At 44.9% G+C, this 20,895-nt stretch overlaps 1 protein-coding gene across 1 annotated transcript in view; it reads right to left on the reverse strand.

The window, feature by feature from the left end:
* Positions 1-5,762: 5,762 nt before the first annotated feature.
* ALPK1 (alpha-kinase 1) overlaps positions 5,763-20,895 on the reverse strand; it is a 30,456-nt gene continuing 15,323 nt past the window's right edge. The window contains exons 3-13 of the mRNA XM_009320423.1: positions 20,478-20,676; positions 18,548-18,607; positions 17,213-17,299; positions 16,433-16,509; positions 14,755-14,850; positions 14,121-14,225; positions 11,640-13,689; positions 10,714-10,867; positions 9,483-9,645; positions 6,585-6,771; positions 5,763-5,959 (exon numbers count right to left, since the gene is read on the reverse strand). Coding sequence (XP_009318698.1) covers positions 5,763-5,959; positions 6,585-6,771; positions 9,483-9,645; positions 10,714-10,867; positions 11,640-13,689; positions 14,121-14,225; positions 14,755-14,850; positions 16,433-16,509; positions 17,213-17,299; positions 18,548-18,607; positions 20,478-20,676 — 3,375 coding nt within the window. The remainder of the gene's footprint in view (positions 5,960-6,584; positions 6,772-9,482; positions 9,646-10,713; positions 10,868-11,639; positions 13,690-14,120; positions 14,226-14,754; positions 14,851-16,432; positions 16,510-17,212; positions 17,300-18,547; positions 18,608-20,477; positions 20,677-20,895) is intronic.

Raw genomic sequence — 20,895 nt, forward strand, 5'->3', positions numbered from 1 at the left:
CGCCCTCCGCTCCGAGGGAGGGGGAGGGGTACCCGCATGCCGGCGCAGGGATTTCCCTCCAAGGCAGCAGGTGACAGTGGCAGTTACCAGTCGATATTTCGCTGCGAATATCCCCGTTCCGGTTATTTCAAGGGAGCAGCGGTTACAAGAGTACGTCACGCCACCTGTAAAGAGCGCTGCTTTTCCCAACACGCATGCAACGCCTAGAGATGCAGCTGCGCGTGCTTGGTTTCCCTTCCCCCGGGGGCTCCCCCCAGCATCGGCGGGGTCCCCCCCATGGCTCTGCCGGCCCGAGGGCAGGACGGGCTGGGAAAACTCCCGTGCCGGGTGCCAGTCCCACGCCTGGAAGAGGAAGGCCACCCCTGCTCTGCTACCAAGCCATACAGTGGGAAGGAGATCGCCGAGGAGGCCGGTGCTGCTGTGTTCAGCATTAGCGCGGAATTCTGCCAAGCAGAAGAGATTTGGCAGCGCAGGCTGCCTTTCTGAGCTTGCTCACGTGAAGCTTTCCCCTCAGTACCCATGAATAGCTCTTTCTGGTAAAGGTCCGATGCCTAAATCCAGCAGCTGGGCTCTCGGGGCAGCTGATGCCGGGTTTATGGCAGCGGGGACGTGCTGCCTCGCGTGCAGGGGCTGCCTCACAGCTGGAGGGGTCACCCCGTGCCCGCTCTCCGCTGGCCTTAATGGCCCAGGATGCTGCCGACTCGGAGGGAGAGGGACGGAGGCAAGCCTGGCTCAGCCTCGTGTTGTCGGAACAACCGGGGGTCTCCCTTTGACACTGCATCTTTCGTAAGAGAAGTTGCCCAAAGCGCTGCGTAGTGACGTCAGGTATTGGCAAAAGAGTGAGAAAATCATTCCGCCTGTGGTTAATAGGCTTTGGTTGCGTCAACTTGTTCCCTCTCGATATCAAATTTCCTAGCTTTTATGCATGAGTACCTGACACACAGCAAACGAGACCTCTGCCTTTCACCCGGATGCCTGCAGAAAGGTAAGTGGGAAAAACCTCTTTAACCAAACACCTTCCCTGAAGGAGAGGAAAGTGTGTCCTCACCTTGTCAAGAGCGGGACGTTTTTGTCCCTGACTTACTGCAGCGCTTACGCTGGCTGTAAACTCCAACTCCTCGAGCTGGCTGCTTTAGCCGAGAGGAGGAAATGTTCCTTCAGGCTTTACGTCCCTACGGTTAATGAGAATATTTCACCGTACCAGCACAGCACAGTTTCGCTCATTTTGTAGAGACCACAGGGTGACTGGCTCTTAATGCTCCTACCGAGCTCTTACGTTGGACTTTGGAGTGTGTTATCATTGATCAAGCCCAAAAAGTATCCTTGGTAGCAAGTTACTTAATATAAACCGCTGAATTTCTGAAAGAAAAAAGTATTCCCAAAGTCTCAGTTGGTTCAAATGCCTTTCTTCTGAAACCAGAGGAAATAGCAGAACAGCAGGTTTTTTGGTCGGTAGCTCTAAGATGAAACTTCCAGCCAAAATATTAAATGCTCCATCATCAGTCTGAGTCAACTGTTTATTTCCCCCAATAATCACTTATTTATACCACAAATATGAACCAATAATTCAAGCTCTGTGCGTTTCAGGCCATGTAGGTGTCTAAGTTCTTCAGGCGATGAGGTGATAGAGCACGTTAATCCAGGGTTTCCAGTATCCAAGCCCTGGATGAAGACAGAGTGCCTGCATTTGTGAAGGACCGACACCTCCGAATTTGTGCCCAAGCCTGTAAAGAGTAAGACCAGTAGAAGCTACGGGGTTAAATACGATGATGACTGTTTTAACAGGGAACTGGACAAGCTGATACTTGGTACTAACTTTTAACTGTGAGCAGCCATAACTTTGGCTGAGATGGTATAAACGTATGCTACAAAGCAAGAAAAGAAATCAGCTGCTAAATGCAAATATTAGGAAGAAATCAAAATACTAAAATTTCCCACAGATCGGTTTGTTCAGGAGCATACCTAAATAGGTATTTTTTTGTCTTTCTTTGAACCAGAGGCATGAGCTGGAAACGGCATTGCTTTTCAGGGGTCTCGAAACTGCATGTGCCATTACAGCAGACGTTGCAGGGCCGGCTGTTGGCGGCGTATTAGGACACTTTGTTCCGCAGAGATTGTCCGCGAGGTTTTGTTTTGCCTTTAATTGTCTCTATAGAGAAGGGAAAGCCTCTGCAGAGAGGCTTTAACACAGCATCTCTGCTGCCTATTAATTCCCGAGATCTTGCTAACTAGCTTTGTTTCCTCTTTAGAGCTCGGCGCTCTCCTTTGCCGGAGCACGAAGCTATGTATGCACAGCGTTTGTCACTTGGTTAAAGCCAGCGTTTCCCTACTGCCGCGGACAAGGCTGTCCTTTATTGGCTGCAGAACAAGATAACGGGCTTAATCTTCCCAGTAACACGTGAGTTTTCATGTATCACTTTAATCTGCGAAACACTGGGGCCGAGTGTACCGTCACATGCCGATTTTACTTTTCTATGAGCGAGTGACTCCCCGGCTCAATGATGGATTGTTTGCTCGCTTTTAACAACAGTCAAGATGGTGAATGCCCCGGGGTGATAGACAGTGTGCAATGGGAACGGCAGCAAATCTGATGGCCCAGTTCAAGTTCACCTGACAAAGCTGAAGCAGTCTGCAAGCAGCATTCGAGAAAGGATTATTCACACTAGCATTATATTTTTGAATGCATTTTTCTTCCTGCGCAGCTGCCCAGCTCCCCAACACTGAAGGTTTATGCACCATAATAAAGAGATTTAATTTTTTTTTTCTTCTCTGGCTTCTCCCTCTTTACACCTAGTTCTAATCGGTCAGTGCAGTGATAGGGCATCTTTCCAAACAACTCGGCACAAACATCACCTAGAAAACAATAGCATTGCTAAAAAACGGGAACAAAAGCCTAAAAATCTCTGCTGGCTGCAGAAACAAAAGCGGATGGTTTTGTTAAAGCTAACTCTCCATTGGGGACCCATCTTTTTGTGGAAGTTTGATGCTGTGTTCCCTTTCTCATCAGGAAAATCTCCCCAAAGAAACGATCCCAGCCTCTGAGCTCGGGGGCAGCGGGACGTCAGGGGCTTTGGAGGAGAAGAGGAGAATTTGAAATGAAGGCAGCTTTTCACCGCTGACGGAGCGGGAAGGCTACCTACCGTTTTCCAAGTTAAGAACCCTGTAATACACGTGGGAGCGCACACGCATATGTGTGTGCGCACACATGTTCTGGAGGTGCTGGCACGGTCTTGGAAGAGTAAAATCTAGGTCTCATCGTAGTTTCTTTCGGCTGGAGAGGCAGCAACAAATGTTCGCTCCAGTCCCCTGTGTTATTCCAGTCATATGTGGGACTGTTAAGGGGAATACGTGTTAACTGTTGCTTCAGCTTTCCCAGAAGTAGCTTCTTCTGCCTGCCAGTTAGGCTAGTAACACCAGGAAAGATGTGCTGGAAGAATGTAAGATCACTTTCCTTCCCTGGTGGAACAGAAAAGCAGCTGCAACCTGTAAGTGCAAAGATATGCCCTCCGCTTTTAATGAAAATCTGCATCTCTGACAGAGGCTGAAACAAGCATCTTCCTGTAAGCCCATGCAGGTTAATCACCCACTGGAAACGAAGGTTGAAGTACCAGTACCACTCATCCTGGCCAGGTAACTCATTAAAAGCCTGTCTGCAGCAGATGTCAAACGGGCAGTGGAATTTTTTAGGACAAAATGCCTTAGTCAGCGTATTTGATATGAAAATGCTTCTTTCGTCATAGTCTGAATTTGGGTAATATTGCCAATAGTTTGGGGTTTTTTTGTTTTATTTCAGCCAGTCACTCCAGTTAGCTTAATTCAGCATTGAAGGGGCGCAGCATTTCGTGTGAGGAGCTCCCATCCCCTCCTTTTTATGGCTGTTTTCTCTACAGCGCATGTATACGTTATCTGACCATGCCAGCAGGTTTGACTCTTCTCAGCTAACCAGCCCGTGCAGGAAAAAAAATAAGATTTCAGCTGTTCAGCTAGAATTCACGAAGTTGGGAGGGCATTGCTTTCCTCTCTGTGCTTCTGAAATCTGCTGTGACAGAGTAACTCTGTCCGTTGGGTCTCTTGGAGGTAGGTGAGCGGTTATCAGTACGTGAATTGCTGTAGGTGTCGAAGGAGGTCACACGAACGAATTGCAAGCTTTAGTTTTAAAAAAAAACCACAACCCAACAAAACAACAACAACCACAAACCCTCACAAAAGATTGTTTCATAAAAAGTAAAAGGCTGCAGCTGCCTCTAACCCAGGCAGGCACTACTGAAGCATGTGGCCAGCATACATGCCACGGGCTGTTCAGTCCTGGTGTTAAAAATCAGGAGCTCTCTGAGTATGCTCGATAACAACCACAAACAATAACGAAATTCCTGCTAAAATGTTGGCGTTGAAGGACTAAGTTGCAGCTGTTTGCATGTGCGATAGTAAAGCGTGTTCCCAGCGCAGGCGGAGTTGTCAAGAAACCCCCCCATCGTGTAGGTACAAATTTAGTCTTCGGCTGTATGAGTGGAGTGGGGTGGGAGGATCAGGGTCTCGGTGTGGGCTGTGGGTAGGGGCAGTGTGTAAATATACCACTTAAATATTATCGGACATCTGTTTTACTTACATAAATGTATTTTCTGGGATGCGCCAGAAAAGCAGCCGGTTGGAAGCTCTGCAGGCCGTGCCTCCACCAGCACTGAGGCACAACCCATCGGACGCGTCGTCCTCGCTACTGGCAGCAAACTGCGAGTCTCCTGTCTGCTTCTGTCGGGGACTCGGCTGAGAAAGGCACCGCTCCCTCCTGAACACCTTGCACCTCGCAGCTCTGTGAGGCTGGGTGACGGAGGCTCGAAGGGAGGGGGTGTTTCGCCTGCCTAGTTGGAACCAAAATTGGCACTGAGGCTGCTTACTCTGTGCTTATGAGATGCTGGACTTCCCCCCAGAACCGCTCCCTTGTACGAGCGGCTACACTCACGTCCAGTGAGATTATTTGTGGGAATTAGTTATGGTACTAGTCACCAAATCGGTGGTGCTCACGGTTCCATTACAGGCAGAAGAGACGTGCTGTCCTTAACTGTTCTTCTCTTGGGAAAGTCTTCTGAGAGCTTGTTAAATGTAGCAGTCCTAAATTATTCATGCAAAGCATCTCTTGGTTCAAGAACACTATTTTCTCCTTGCAGAGCAGCAGAGTTTTATTGGCTGTTACAGGTAAAACCATATTTCCACCTGTTTAGATGTTGTGTGGCCACATATGCACATACACATGCACACCTCTGAAAGACACTTTGTTATTTCTGAAGCAAACCAAACCAGTTTGTTCCCTGAAGCATTTATACAAGTTTTTGAAAATTTTACAGATGGTCGAAGTACAAGTCTCTGCTTCTGTCTCACTCCATCGCATACTCCGTTTCCAAAGAGCAGATGGTGCCTATTGCCCTTACTGGGTCTGAACGGATTAGAAGTTTATACAGCGTTGTAGTACGCCTCTAGCTGAATTTGGGAGGCTTGTTTTCTTACTCTCCTTATGTTCTTTCGTTAATTCTTACAGAGGGCTCTAACAACATGAGGTTCAGAGGGTACACAAGATGGTATCATGTGAGCACCAGCCTGGATGCAAAGGCCAGAACTCGCCAAACTCGTGCAGGTAATGACTGACCCAACTCACATGGGTATCGTCTCAGTGACGCTGTTCTCACGAAGACAATATGCTCCTAAAGGTGTGTAGGATAAAATACTCTCCAGCTTATGGGTCATTCTTTGTGTCACTGTCTTGTGCGAGTCTACATTGGCAGCTCTACTGAGGGTCTTGTTAAAGAAAGGCAGCGACAGATTTCATTGCACTCCACGTGTTGATTATTAAAGAAGTAATAAATTCCTTTCTTCCCGAAGTTGGAGCGTGAAACATCTTTGCTATTAAGAGAATGAATCTGGGGGTCTGTGAGGTAGATGAGGCCTTTCCCGTTACCTGTCACCCAACCTGTGGAAGAAAGGATACATCTTGGTATCGAACATCACAGCCTTTGTATTATTCGTACTCAGGACTGTCTGCTTGGCACAGCCCACACTCTGTTAACGTCACTTCAGTGATTCCCAGTTTGCACCTATGTCAGCAAAAGCAGAACCCCAAGAGGTACATAACGAATATTTAATGAAATGAATATCCCAAAGAGACCTGTGTGCTACAGGTTGAGTCTGAAAGGTTTTATCCTTGGCTCTTAACCAAAGAGCTCAATTCTCCATTAGCTGAATAGGGAACCTTTTTTTAGGCTTGCCAATTTTAGGAAGGAAGAAGCGTGACAAAACCCGCTGCCTCTTTTAGCGGTTCTCCTTTAGATGGTTCCACAAGAGACATCCTTGCAGACTGGCTTTAGTCTAATTGGATGCAGATCACTCCATGGCATGAAGCTGTGGCACACTTGGGAGCAGGCGGCTTACGTGCTCTTGCTGTGATGCAGCGGAGAACAAGAGCACTGCTCAAGGCAAAAACATACCTGCACACACCTCCCTCACTTTACGTCCTTTAAAGGCAGTCCGTCCTTTATATAGCATATCCTGCAACTTGAGAGAACACGCAAGAAATGAAGTTGTCTGTGATAACAAACCTTGCAGATCAACAACAACGTCTGTTCCGTTGGAGAACTCATAGGAGAAATGGCCGTAGGCCAGACCGTACTCCGTGGCTTTGTACTCATTCTTTACTACCTTCGTGTTATTGGACAGCTTCACAAACTCCCCAAGGATGTAGGGCTCCACGCTCACACATCCCTTTATAGTTCTGTCTTCCAGTATCTGAAAAGAGAGTGTTAACGACAGTCAGGCAAGCAGAGATGTGAAAACAAGGATGCTAAAGCTCCTCTAACTGAAGTCTTGTTTTTTCCTCCTAGAACTTGCCATCATAAGAGGGATGGAAAGAGTCTTCATATTAACCCACCGCTGATTCAAAACACAGGCTGTTTAGATGAGGAGCTCACATTTAACAAGAACAAAGGGTGGTACAAGATCCAACACACAGTCAGCCTGACAGGGCAAACTCCGCGAGCAATGAATTCTAGAAGTCTCTAGTTTGTCCAACAAATAGGAAACTTCTTTCAGGAGACTGTGTCTACAGAATAAGATAGAAAGCTGAAAAGATTTGGGTAAACCTGCACCTGGTCCTTCTTCAGTGTGTAAATAACCAGTGGGAGGGTTTGGGGTTTTTTTTAGTTATTTCTATGTTCAGAGACTTGTAAGTACTGATGCCAGACTCTCATTAGGCCTTATTAGCGAGTGGCATAGAGCCAGATCTAGGCCCGGAATGGCTAAGAGAAACAGTAATATGCATAGCATGCTATCATATACCTACTCATAATGAAACAGCGAGTTCAGTGCTGCACTGTGGAGGGTAGCTCTCCATTTGAAACACAAGTCAAATGTGTTTGCTTGTATTTGAAGCTTGTATTTGAAACACAAGTCAAATGGAAAATTAAGCATAAGAATAAAGAAAATAAGAAATAAATTAAAAAAATAAGAAATAATAAAATAAGAATAAAGCAAAGATCCTTTGCTTTCCCACTGGGGGCTGGATGTCAGCTTTAACCTCTGTGCCAGGTCACCCAGATGTAGCTCCTGCCTCTAACCATCAGGCTGGGTGCTGGCACAGCCGGGCCATTTGTCTCGCGGCTTTGCATGCTGTCCTCACAACCATCGTGCAGCAGCAAGAGGGCAGAAGCAAGACCTGTCCTGGCTACAGTTACCTGAAACACATCAGGCCAGTATGATCCGTGCGTTAAGACTTGAGGGCATGTCTAATGCAGCCTCCTCAAACTCCCCGTGTTCGGAACTGAGTGGGCAAACAAGCATCTCCCACAACCAAAAGTGGCTGTTGCTTTGGTTGAGTGCTGGGTATTTCAGCAGCTGGTTTCTGTTGTTTAAAGAGACTAACCCCAAAGCGCTTTTTCTTGAAACTTTTAGCTTCAAGCTCCTTGTTTTTTCAACCCACTCAAGAGAGAGAGTAATTCTCGTGACTTTGCTGCCCCTTCCTCCCAGGCTCTCTCAGATAGCTCCATACCTTGGCCAGCTCTCAGCCACTTGGTTCTTGTGGCTCTCAGCAGCCCATCTCTGAGGCTGGACCACTGGGATGGAGGGACAGAAATGCTCCTCAATAAGAGGTGACCGATGGATCTGTGGCCTCGCTGAAGCTCATGGCCCTGCCAATTCCACCAGCCTTTCTTCACCCGTCCACGTACGCTCAGCTGCAGGGAAGGCAACACGCACTCCCTTCTCATGACTGAGTACGGCCCGCACAGGTGGAGAGATGCTGGTTGTGCCATCAGGGACAAGCGGAAAAGGAGCAGGCTTTTCCTGTAGGGCACTGGATCAGTGGTGAGGTTGTGTCATCAAGTTAATTGAACTGTGGTTTAAAGGTGTCTGTGGTTTAAAGGTGTCCTAGTCTATGCTAAGGAGCTGTTATTGAGGAAAAGAGCTTTTGTGATAGCCATTTGAAGGATGACTGAGCTGCCGGTGTGATATGGCCATGAAAAATGCAGGTCTCTCTAAGGATAAGGATTCCTATTGCCTCTGCAAAAGGCGTGGAGGTGTCTCAGGTGAACACTGTACAATTCTGATCATTGATATTTAAGAATTGTGAATTCAAAGTAGAACAGGCTCAGGGCTTCACGGATGAACAGGGGAAGAGACACCTGTATCTTCAGGTGACACTAAAACGAGCTTGGCTTCCCTAGCCTAGAGAACAGAGGCTATGAGGGGATGTTATTGCTGCTCCTTCCTTAAAACTAGCCCTCAAAGAAGTTGCAAGAAAGACAATAAATACAAATTGACTAATTTTAGGTTAGAAAATAGCAGAAATCTTCCAGACACCAAGAGAGCAGCTCTAGAATGATTTCTTATTGGAAGCAATGAAGGTTAAAACACAAAACACAACACGGCTGCTTTTAAGATAGGGCTTAATGAGTACAAAAAGGGATTATGCAGTGTTGTTGCCTGTGATATCAGGGTACTGGACCTGATGAGTCACGAGGAGGTCCTTTCCAGTCCTGTGTTCCTGAAATTCAGCATCATGCAGAAAAGGCCTCAAAGCTGTCCTGCAGCAAATCAACTTGTCTGCAAGAACCTCACTTGCTGGGTTCTAGTGAGGTTTAGACATTTTTGTGGTGCTCAAAATGGGTCCCTTTGCTGTTCAGATTTCATGACTACCCCTGAAAACAGATGTTCATATACTGTTTGATGCTATAAAAGGCTGGGTAACTCCTGGGCTTCGTTTACAAGGGAGTTTCCAACTTCTAGAGGACATGGCATCTTTTCTGCCAGTTCACCCATGAACCTGTAGCTCTGCAGGTAAGTGTCTTCTGTCCCGAAATGAGCAAATGCAGCTACCAGGTAAGATCACATGAATGACAGCGTGTCATCTAGAGGTGGCTTAACTGCTAGTATTTGAAAATCAAAATTGACTTAAGACACTCTTCCCACCAATTCCTTTGTATTGCTTAGAAGACAGTTCTTACCAGGAGTACTGCAGATGGGATATAAAAGATTTGGGTAGGGACCTTTTGCTCGTACAGCCTTTTGTTGAATTCCGTCACGTAGTACTGGGCAGTCATTTGCCGTTCCACGTCACTGAAATGATGAAGAAGTCCTTTTTCTTCTTTATATTCTTTCCCAACATACCTAAACAAAAAGAGAAGTGTTTGGCATAGCCAGATTTGCAGCAGACAGCACTTGGGAAGCCCTACTTGTGAGACAGAAACATCACCACAAAGCAGGGCTTGGCTGTTCAGAGGCAAAGCCAGCTGTTGGCGATGCATTTAAAATGGCAGCAGTTAAAGTTGTGGGCTTTTCCTTTTATAGCTCTTACAGGCATAAAATGCTGTACTGATCAATCAAATCCTAGGATGGGGGTTTCATAACACCAGAATGTTTAAAGTCAACTCTTCTTGACTCTGAAGGGAGACCCGACTTAAAATACTGTTCTTAACCCATAATAATTCATAAGCTACTTCTAATAACAATCCAAAATCTGCAATTAGCAGGTAGCAGAGCTCTCCTGGTGCAGAGGCCTTTATGAAGCAAATAGGTGATTTTAATCCTGCTTTCAGAGCAGATGCATCCATTGCATGAACCTGCTGCTAAACTTAAAGAAAGGCAACTGAAACACCTTTCTGCCTATAGGTATTGTGAGATAGATAGATACAGATAGCTATATTGCTAACTCTCCAATGCAAAGCTAGAGGTCAAATAAAAAGCAAGCAACATTTAAGCTCCCATGAGATTATCCCAGCACAGACAAAGGTGAAGTCAGGCCTAAGAGTTGTCATGAGCAAATGGACACTGACATGGCCGTTAGAAGACAACAGTGAAGTAGCTTTTTCTTCCCAGAAATTAAAAAGTAGAGAGTTACATGGAGCGATGGGAAAGATTGCCAAAATGCCCAAGAGATTTGGGAAAGCCATAAAACATTCTTGCTACAGAAAATGAGTCAAAATCTAACCAAATGTAAACTAGGTTGAAACAGACTAAAGAAACAATCTTCTCCCACTGTGACTACGATTTCTGTAGTTGTCCAAGTAAAAACTTGTACTGTCTTCTGAAAATACTCGATAAAAGCTACTGTCTAACAAGGCACTGGACTAGCTGAATCATAGGTGTAAGACTAATCTTACCAGACAGTTTTCGTTCATATTTACACAGAAGTAGCATTGATAAACATTTTGTTTCAGAAATTGGTTTGGTCAATACCTTCCCAGGCTTTCTTCTTGGTGCAGGAAGTGTATCCAAAACGCACTTCTCTGTTTGCCTTCCTTTGCCACGTTCAGGTAGTCCCCAACGAATACAGCCGTTTCTTGGCCTGTCCAGAGGCCCGATTTCTTTGAGTATTTTAAAAGAAGAGCAGCTACAAAAAGAAAACACCACGAGTTGAATGCGCAATTCCACAGGACTGCTCTAAGCCTGTGCTGAGGGATGAAATAACCAGCACCCAGGAGAGAAGATATCCAGGCTCCTCTGAAAGCAAAGTACAGGGCTACAACATATATGTTAAGAGGTATCTAGGTGCAGAGTTGGATATTTTATATTAAGGACAAAAAATTGCTAAACAGGCTTGAGACATGCAAGATGGGATGAGCCCTAAGTGGGTTTTCCTTAATGAGCTCAATGAGGCAGCCTATAGTGGTGTTGCTCCTAGCTTCTGTATTTCTTAGTATATTGATCAAGTGTCTGCATATTAAGGTATGGCTGTTATTTCTGATTAACGTAATAATCATGATCTTAAATACACAGTTTGCAGGGATGAAATGCGGAATCTAAATGGGCGACAAAACCAGAGACTACTCCAGTAATGGGGTAGAAAGGGCTTGATGAACTGGCACAGGGAGGTCAAGCAGCCTAAGTTACCTCTTGCATGAAGGGACTGAAGAATGGAGATGGAGCCCATTTCCGTGAAGCTGTGACTGATGTGCAGATGGGTAAGAAGGAATAGGAGAAAATGGTTCAAGGGAGTGCTCTTCCATCGCTAAAATTCTTATACAAAAACTCATAAAACAACAAAAAATTAAGTCCTAATAAATGATGACTAAAACATCGTGTTAAAAAGCCTGAGTCAAGACTGTTCTCTGCGGGAGTACCTGTTGCTGTGTGAAAATGCCCATCGCTGTGTGGAAACTTACAGTATGCTTTACGAAGCTGTTTAGACTTAAAAATTCCCGTAGGCATCAGTCTCTGGACAAGCCAATTATGTTCTACCCCTGCCAGAAGCTGCATGTAATCATCGTCCCTCAGAAATCGAGCGTCAAGGATTTCTTCCTTTGTTCTCCCAGGCATGAAGGTAAAACCACTTCCCCTTGGGTTCAGAAATGGACCCTCAGGGGAACTCTTGGGCATCTGTGCTGGTTTGTACCATGAACTCAGAGATGAACTGGATTGTCTCTTGCTGCTCACCATGTCCTGAGACTTTTCTTCATCTTCTTCAGTAGTGGCACAGCCAAACTGCTCAGTTATGGATACCTTTCCCCCCGAGGGCAAAGCTGTTGGTGCGCTGGGAGTTGATTGATGCTCTGGAACAGACGCCGTAGGATAATTGTTTACTAAGTCTCCAATACTGATGAAATCAAATTCAGTGTCATCTATTGTTTCTGCTTGGGCGTCAACTTCAGGCACTTTGAGAGATCTGTTCCCCACCACATCAGATTTCCTCAGCCAGTCACGCACAGAGGAGTCGCTGGCCATTTTCGGCTCGATGCTCGCTGATAGTACAGAAGCAACCCCATTCGTGGGGGGATGTGCGTCAAACGAGGGATCCCCTGTGCCATCTGCAGTTTCTCCTTCTGGGTGGACCCACGCAAAATGGCTCCGGGGCCGGGACGCGGGGCCGCCGCCGCCCTCCCTGCCGCTGTCCTTGGTCCTGCAGGCCAGCTCCAGGCGGGAGGAGGACTTCTCCTCCTCCTCCTCCTCTTCCTCCGGCCTGGTAGGAACAGAGGAAGGGGTGGAGAGGGAAGGAACCGCCTTGTTCACCTCCCCTGCTTTCTTTTCTGAAGAGCTCTTTCCACGGTGTCTTCCCTCCCGCAGCTCTTCTCCGCAAAGAGACACCTTCTCTACCAGCCTCCCAGCCAGGGGCGCATCTCCCCCGAAGGAAGGCTGAGGAGATCCCCAACAGCTATGTAGAGGCTCTCGAGGAGAAGGATGCCAGGCTCTGGGAGGCAATGAGCGCAGGTACGCAGCTTGACCGTTTTCATCAGATTCTGTTGTGCAACATTGCTCCTCCGCTGAGCCCTTTTCCTGCTGTTGCCCTTCCCTGGGAGACTCTTTGCTGCTATTAGTGTTTAGTGCCTCCCAGCTGGAAGAGTAACTTGATTTTGACAGCTTGCACCAAGAGCTCTCTGAAGTAGTGGTCTGACTCCTGTTTTGCCATCTGCTGAAAACACTGTTTTCATGATTTATTTCTATTTCTAATGGCTCAATCTCTTCATCGAAGGACATCTTCATCACATCAGAACCGATGTATTTATTTCTTTGGCCACTGAGTCTCTTTGAGTTACCTCTTGCTGTCGGTGAATCCAGCATTTTCGCAGCGCCTTTCCTCTGGTACGCTATTTCTTCAGTAGCACACACAGTGTCTGTGTTTTTGGTTTCTGTTCTTAAGGCTGTGATACAAGCTCCCACTTGGGTTTCTCCTGGTGCGGTTTTATGAATCTTGCAAGTATTTTCAAACACTTCACACACTGACAGATGATGCTGAGAATGCTTGGCCAGGATTTTCTCAAAGTTGACTTCCCGTGGCAGGATAGGGTTTTCCACTGTGCCTTTGTAACTGTCTGGAACGTAAGACCTGGCATCAGAATTAGGGAAGCTTTCCACTTGCAGGCGATTCTTCACGGATGTGATCAGAGACATGATCTCTTTGGCAAGCATTCCTTTCTCTTCCTCTTCTGTAAATGAAGAGCTGTACGAATGCAGTTTTCCCATGGCTGCTTTACATAGTTGGCTCACCTCACGGAGTTTCTCACTCTCCCCATAGAGCCATCGATGCACTGTTGTGAGGCAGAAAGCCGCTTTAATAAAACTATGGAGCTCCTGCTTGCTGGTGACGGGACACTCATCGTTCTTGGTGAGGAGGCCGATCTCAAAGGATTCTTTGGCTTCGGACAGGTAGAACTTTCTCTTTTCTGGGGGACAGTCCTTGGAGTGACTATAGGACAGCAAACACACCCCACGGATGTTCTGGGAGGGGATGAAAGAGGAATGAAGGATTTAAAAACCTGGACTTCTGTCAGAGATAAATAAAGGGAGGAAAAAATATGTTTATTTCCCTTATACAATTTGAAGCAACCATCGGCTCTAACTGCCGGCTGCTGTGTTTCCTGGAGGAAATAATCTTGCTCTTTTTCCTTTGAAATATAGCTGTAGTTATAGGAGAAGCAGCATTCCCAGATGGGCTTGAAAGCCCGTCCTTACTCTGTGGACAGATACCGCTTTCCGCTCATCTGCTTAGCTTCTGATTGGAGTTCAGAGCAACACATAGCATCATACCCACAACACAGACACAATACCCTGTGTGATGCAATGTCTGAAAGCCAGATTAGAGCCAAATTTAACAGCCTGGACTCTCCTCTTATACAAATAACACTTTCAGAATGAAGACCAATACTTACCACGGCTGTGAGGACAAACAGCGGGGTGTACTGGCTGTAGGCTGCCGCTAGTTTGCAGGCCTCAGCAGCTGATAATAAGCGATGACTGAACTCTCGGAGAAGGCTCTAGTGAAATCAAAAAAACAAGAGGGAAAACCTCATCTCAAAGGCTTTCTTTTCAAAGAGGTGGGTCTACCTGGTAAGCAACCCTGTTAGATTGAAGCAAGGCAGCTCGCGATTTGTTTCTTGTCTGTGTAGGTTCCCTGAGCTCTCTGAGACCTTTGAGTCTTGATAGAGCGGGACATCATATCTTAAACAACAACGGCCAGGTCTGTTTCTGCAGGAGCCTTTTTACTCAGGTTTACCATCGATGTGTCGCTTTTTGACCCTATAAATATTCTATATATTACACAGACACAGACATACACAGAGTATTTACACTCTGTAAATACCCTTAATGTTTTCTTTTTCCTGCGGCAAGGCATTCTTCTGTCTAGGTGCTAATGAACTTTTTCACAGGGAGCAATGGAAGTTTCTTCAGCCCTCTCAGCACGGGAGAGGAACTGGAGGAAGAACAAAGTGTGGGTGAATTTGGGACAACAACATAGAGTCTATCTGAAGAATCGACACACACAAATACCAAACCAAGTCTTACCAGGTCAATCTCAGCATTGGTTTTAAAACGTACATAATCCTTCTCATTCATGGAAGCAAAGATGTCTGCCATAATACCCAAGGAAGTAGCAATTCCCTGAAAGAGAAATGGAAAGTTATCATAGGGTTTTCCCCCTTGTATTTTGAATTTTACTGCTCACAATAAAGTAGGTTCTGTGTAGAACATACCAGAAAAAAACCCACAACAAAACAAACAAACAAGATCCAAAGAGAAGCACTGCTAAGAAATTCAGAGACGTCATCTTGGTAGGTTTTTATTAATTTCAACTTGCAGGAAGTGTAGCCTGGTGGATACGTATGAGTTTCCATGAGTGGCAGCTATCCCTATTATCACTAGCTCCAGGTTTCAACTTAAATAGCATTGCATTTTCCTTAGCACTGCATTTTCCCAAGGTGCTGTTTGTGATAATGAAAGTGAAGTCTCGTGATATCACCAAAAGCTGCATTAAGCCTTTGGCTAATCACATCTGGAAAAAGACTCAATCTGTTTTACCGTTGTTTTTCAGAAAAGACCACAGAAAGCCAAAAATAACGTTTAAGAACTGGCCAGTTGATCCCAGTCTTTCTAAAAAATCCAGGGTGAAGATGTTTAGAGAGATGATAGAAGTAATAAATGCTCATCACGCATAGCCTAAGAAAACAAGCATCTTCTTTAACACACTTCCCTAGCTTATTGCACTGTTTAAAAATCAAATAAACAGAGTTGGACAAAAGTCTTGGTGTTGATATAATTGGGGTTTTTTTGGTAATTTGTAATTGGTTCTACAGAACCAATTAAAAAAATAAGACATGAACATGTAACATATAGATCTATGAACTCATTAATTGTCTCCCTCTAGAAGATTTGATCTATGCGTGCTAGCTAAGGGTCTGCCCAGCTAAATAGCTAAGAACGCCATGAAGTACCTGGATGCTTTCTGCAAAATTCACTACACATCTTTGCTCCCATAGAAACGTTCTGAGCTTGAGGTCAAGCTTTAAGGTATGGCAGAGGAGAGGTGACGAGGTCTGGTGTTGTGGTGTATCTTATGCTGGGGTACAATTACAAAACTTCTTAAAGCATCACCCTAGGACTTGCAAGACTTAGGTTCACATTCCTGTTTAGCCACGGACACATGGTGTGACTGTTGCTTCATCTACAGCGGGAAGATTGGTGCGGCCAAGCCTCACAAAGGTTTAAAGACAGATACCGTAGCTGTTGCAAGGTGTTCGGATACGGCGGTGCCGCGTAACATCCATCACCCGCAACGGATAGTGTAATGCAGCTCAGCAAATAGACATGCTTGGTTACTAGGGAAAAAAAAAATTAGCCTTAGTCCTAATAAATAAATAAAATCTACGGCTGCATTCTGGGATTAGTCTGTCCTTTTCAGAAGCACCTGTGACATCCTAGGTGACGGTTCACTTCAGATGATTCTGCTTAATGAAAACTATTACTTTCATTCCCTGCAGGAAAAAAGGTGTCCGTAAGTCTGTGTATGCATGCGGAAACAATGTGCAATACAGACTTCGGCTAGAATATTTGTCCTGCATGTTAACCTTGTCTGAGGTGTGTAATTGAAACATTATTGCTAGAAGACTTTTCTGAAGTAAACAAAAGCTAATCTGGAATGATTATTAGATTGGCAAGAATATCCAAAGTGAAAAGGAAATACTACCTTTTTATCTGGTTGAGGAAGTTTGAAATATCCCACAATTGAAGCCCAAATCAACTCTGCTGCCTCATACCACATCCCTGAAAGAAATCAGAAAAATAGTCACTAAGCAGATTACTGCTACAGATGGCTTTCAATAGTTTATTTTACACCTCCTTGAGTCAGGATCCCTCAAAACAGTATAAAACCATACCATGGCATTTTTTACTTTGGCGACACTGAACATTTATTAGTTTCCTTTAGCTTTTGGATGTGCACAAACACGCATTTTATGCTCAAAAAAGACTTCAGCTCAACAGTCGTGGAAGACGAAAGGTCACATCAAAAGCATAAAATTCAGGCTGTTGGCCTCAAGTACAAGCCCTGAATATAAAAGCCCATCATGCTGAAAACAAGGGATTTTCTTGTCTTGAGAGAGGAAATTGCTGTGATGTACCTGTGCTAAACTACTGCATGCCTTTGGGAACAGCAAATTTGGGAAAAGCGTTAGCAAACATGGAGTAGTACAGGGAAAAAGGGAACAACGTTTCGGAATGCTCCTCGATTTCTGGTAAGACTAGTAATGAAGTGATGATTTCTAAAATGCGTTTGCTTGGTACGTGGCTCTAGGTCCTTGCTGCAAAGAGATGGGTGTACAACTCATCTTCTGTGGCTGTTACGGGCATCAGGTTCTACACAAGCTAAAACTCGGGCGTATGCCAAATGTACCATTTTAAAGCTCGTCTGCAAAGACAAAAAAATAGGGGAAAACCTTGAGCAGACGTTTATAGAAAAAAGCCTTACCAAGCTTTTGCAGAATCTGTCCTCTGATTTGTAAGCAGACTGACTGAACGAGAATCCTATCGCTTTCCTTAGCGTATCGCCAGGTACCTGCAGAAAGAGTGGAAAAACCCAGTAGAGAATGACAAACGTTGCTGCCATTTTAAGCCTCTGAGGGTAACCTAAATCCCAGTAAATTGCCAGGATTTACTGGCAATCAGTAAATCCCCACTGAATTCAGCTGGTTTGAGTCAGGACTTACAGTCAGAGAGATGACAAAGTGACAGCGCGATAAGGAATATAAGTAGACAGCTATATGGGCATGTAGCTTGAGTGACAGCTATTTAGAGCATAAAAACAATCTAAAAAGTGAAAGGTACCTCTCTTCTCTGAAGTAATAAAAAGCCATTGTATATAAACATTGTACAGAGTTCCACTAAAAACCAGTCAAAAGGATTAATATGGGATATCTTTGTTGTCACCAGTATATACAGCAGAGCCAAATACCTTTAACCATTAGCAAAACACATTTCCTTTTCAGATATCAGTATCTCATGAAGATTAAAATGAAATTTTTCATGTTAACACAGTGTGATTAGTTACACAAAGTCTTTCATTATCAAATCTATATTGGATTTCAGAATAGAATATGAAATAAAATCACTAAGCTTTCCTAAGTATTGTGAACTTTTCACTGCAATTCTCAGCATGAAGTATCTGTTCAACAACACATCTTCAGTGTTAAACAAACAAGTATTATCATTGAATATTATGAAAATAATCTTAAAAGAAAAGCATAATCCCAAGGGAGATGAAATGCAGTGTTTTGCATAGCCAGTTCTATTTTAATAGTGATAGCTAGTATTTTGTTTAAAGCCCTCTTGCATGAAGGCCCTTCTTGTAGGAGAATCTCAGTTTCACACGAAAACCAAACCAACAAAACCCAGAGCAGGCTTCTTAAATTTTCTAAGTTTCACGGTTGTAGAGAAACCTGAACGTATTGACTAAATAAACCCTGAAGGCTAAGAAAATGGAGAACACTTATAAAACCCTAAAATATATTGACTCAAAAGCATAACTAAATAATAATTATGGATGTCTGTCAAAATTAATGAATTCTTACCATTAGAAATACTACACATCCCTCCAGATCTGAAACAAGCCACATGACCAGCAGTATAGTTGTTTCACAGAAAGAAAAAAAAAAAAAGTAATTTCTACAAACATCATCGAAATGACGTAAGGAGTCATTACTGAGGTCAGATTGGCTGTATTTGAAGTTTGTGTGACTGTTAAAATTAGCATCAAAAATCCCACCAAAATAGCAACTATGAAATTGGAAAAGGAATATATACGTACCTGTTGCTCCATTGTCATTAATAAGGCTGCTTAGGATATATTCAGCTTTTAAAAGTTTACCTGATTAAAAAGAAAAAAAAAAAAGATAGAAAATGAATATAAAAACGTATCATGCGGCATGAAGTGAACAAAACTATTCATCAGTGAAAGCCCTTGCAAATTGTACTCTTCTTCCCAGCACTGTCAGTGTGTTGACACTTAGATTAAACTTTCCAATGAAGTATGCGCTGCAGATGCCACCTCCTGCTCAGGAATCTCTTTGACACAGGCTATTTCACATATAGAACAACCATTGCAGAAAACGCTGATGAGGCAACTGTTTCTAGCCAGACATTTGCTTCAGAAAACCTCATTGAGAAGCTGTATGATATTTAACCTGATACACCCTGATATCACCTGCACATAGATTTGTGGCTCTCAATAGTCATAAATGCACATGCGCTACATTCTATAATATGTGGTTGCACAGTAAGATGAAATTACGTGTGTATCTGTTTTACTTAACACAATATACATTCCTGGAAGAGTGCTTAATCTTAAGATATGAGAAAGTCTTCCTCGAGTCAAGCTCTGGTATTTCTGTTGAATGTCTGTGCACGCTGTCTACGTTCTACAGTGCGGCTTCAGTGAACCGACCGCAAGGAGAAAACAACAGACACTTCTCCTTTACGGGGGAGGCTAAGGCTGCGCGTTGGTTTTAGAGTAAACCCAAGCCCCGCGGTGTAGGCAGATGGCTCCAGGCACTCGTTTCTCGCTCTGCTCCTTCCCACGCCTTGGGCTGCTGCAGGATTCAGAGCAGGGGAGGTAGCAACAAGATCGGGGCAGGCACTGAGCTGCTGGCCACCCCACCGGTTGGGATTCCCTGCTCTTATTTCTCTTCCAGAAGCAAGCAGTCCAGCCTGCTTCCTTCAGCAACAGAGCTGCCGGTTTCTGTCCCAAGGAAACACGGGTTTTGGAAACCCATTTTGGTCTCACGAGGGAGTTCACCAGGAGGGGAAGCTCTGCAGATGCACCTCAAAGCCAGCTGACTTAACGTCCCACCACAGACAGCGTAGCCGCAGGCTATGCTGCCTCCCTGTCGCAGGCTTGATGGGCTGCAGGAGACGCCTTAAGGTCTAATTTGATCAGCTTGATTCATGTTGAACCTTGCTTTCTGTCCCAATTGTCCGGCTGAATTCAAGAAGGCTGCTCCAGCCAGTGAAGCAGTGTAAGTGTTGGCTGAACTAGCCCATCAACTGGTGTGTGCCAGTACCCAGGCACCATGGCAATGGCAGCACGAGAAGTCCACAACCACAAATAAAAATGGCTGTGCAGGGAACTCATAGTTCTCTTTTCTGCAAATAAAATATTCCTCAGTTGGGTTTTCCAGAGCAGGGTTGTCTGCCTTTGTTTTCTTCTCCCCAGTGGGACAGTGGGAAGATACATTAAAAATCCTTCAGGTGTTGCCCACGTTACAGGAATGATGGAATTTTTTTTTTTTAAATCAGTTTATCCTCGAGGGGTTGTAAGCTGCATTGTTTGCATAGTCAAGTGGTCCCACTTTAAAAAAAAAAAAAAGCAGCTGGGACAGTGCAGAGAAAATGCCGGGATTCTAATTTACTTTTTAAAGACCCTTGGTCAGAAGTATAGCAATTCAGATATCCCTGTTTGAAACCAGCAGGGAAGATTTGTTAAGGAACAAAAGCTCCAATTAGTATTTTCCACACCCTTTCACAATTTTCTCTCCTGCTTTTGGCTCTGAAACCCTTTATACCAGCCCCTTTGTGCTAGTGAGAGGAGCTGGGAGGGCTCAAGGGGGCTGGGAGTGGGCTGTGCGTTTGAAAAGATGGCACCGGGGCCGTAAGCATGTCATCCTCAGCAAGGGACAAAGTGTCTTCTTCAAAGTCAAGTAGTTCCTAATTGGGCTTGAGCTGAGAAAACGGAGCGGTACCTGTGTTGACGGAGAGGCGAGCCTGGCGGATGAGGACCTGAGGACCGATCGGCGTGGTGGGCTGCAGCCTGTGCAGACCCTTGGCAATCTGAAGAAGTTTGCTGGAGGCATCAATCCAATACAGGAACCGGTCAATCAGGAACACAATAGCAGCTGCAGTCGCGCAGTCCTTGACCATGATGGAGGCTTTCAGATAAACCTGAAAAGAACACCAGTGCCATAGGGCAGCCTGGGAGAAACCTCGCAAAGGCTCAGTGAGCCGTCCACGGAAAACAGTCAGCTTTAGTAACCCTCTGCCTCACGGTGCTGCCTACGTACTATTTCAGAACAGATGGGATATCCTTAGTTATTTGCTCTAAGGTGGCTACACAGTTTTACAGCAAGTGAAGTACTGAACATTACGAGAAGCAAAAATTCA

The sequence above is a fragment of the Pygoscelis adeliae genome, unplaced genomic scaffold, assembly GCF_000699105.1.
Source record: "Pygoscelis adeliae isolate BGI_AS28 unplaced genomic scaffold, ASM69910v1 Scaffold143, whole genome shotgun sequence".
In the NCBI taxonomy this organism is placed as follows: domain Eukaryota; kingdom Metazoa; phylum Chordata; class Aves; order Sphenisciformes; family Spheniscidae; genus Pygoscelis; species Pygoscelis adeliae.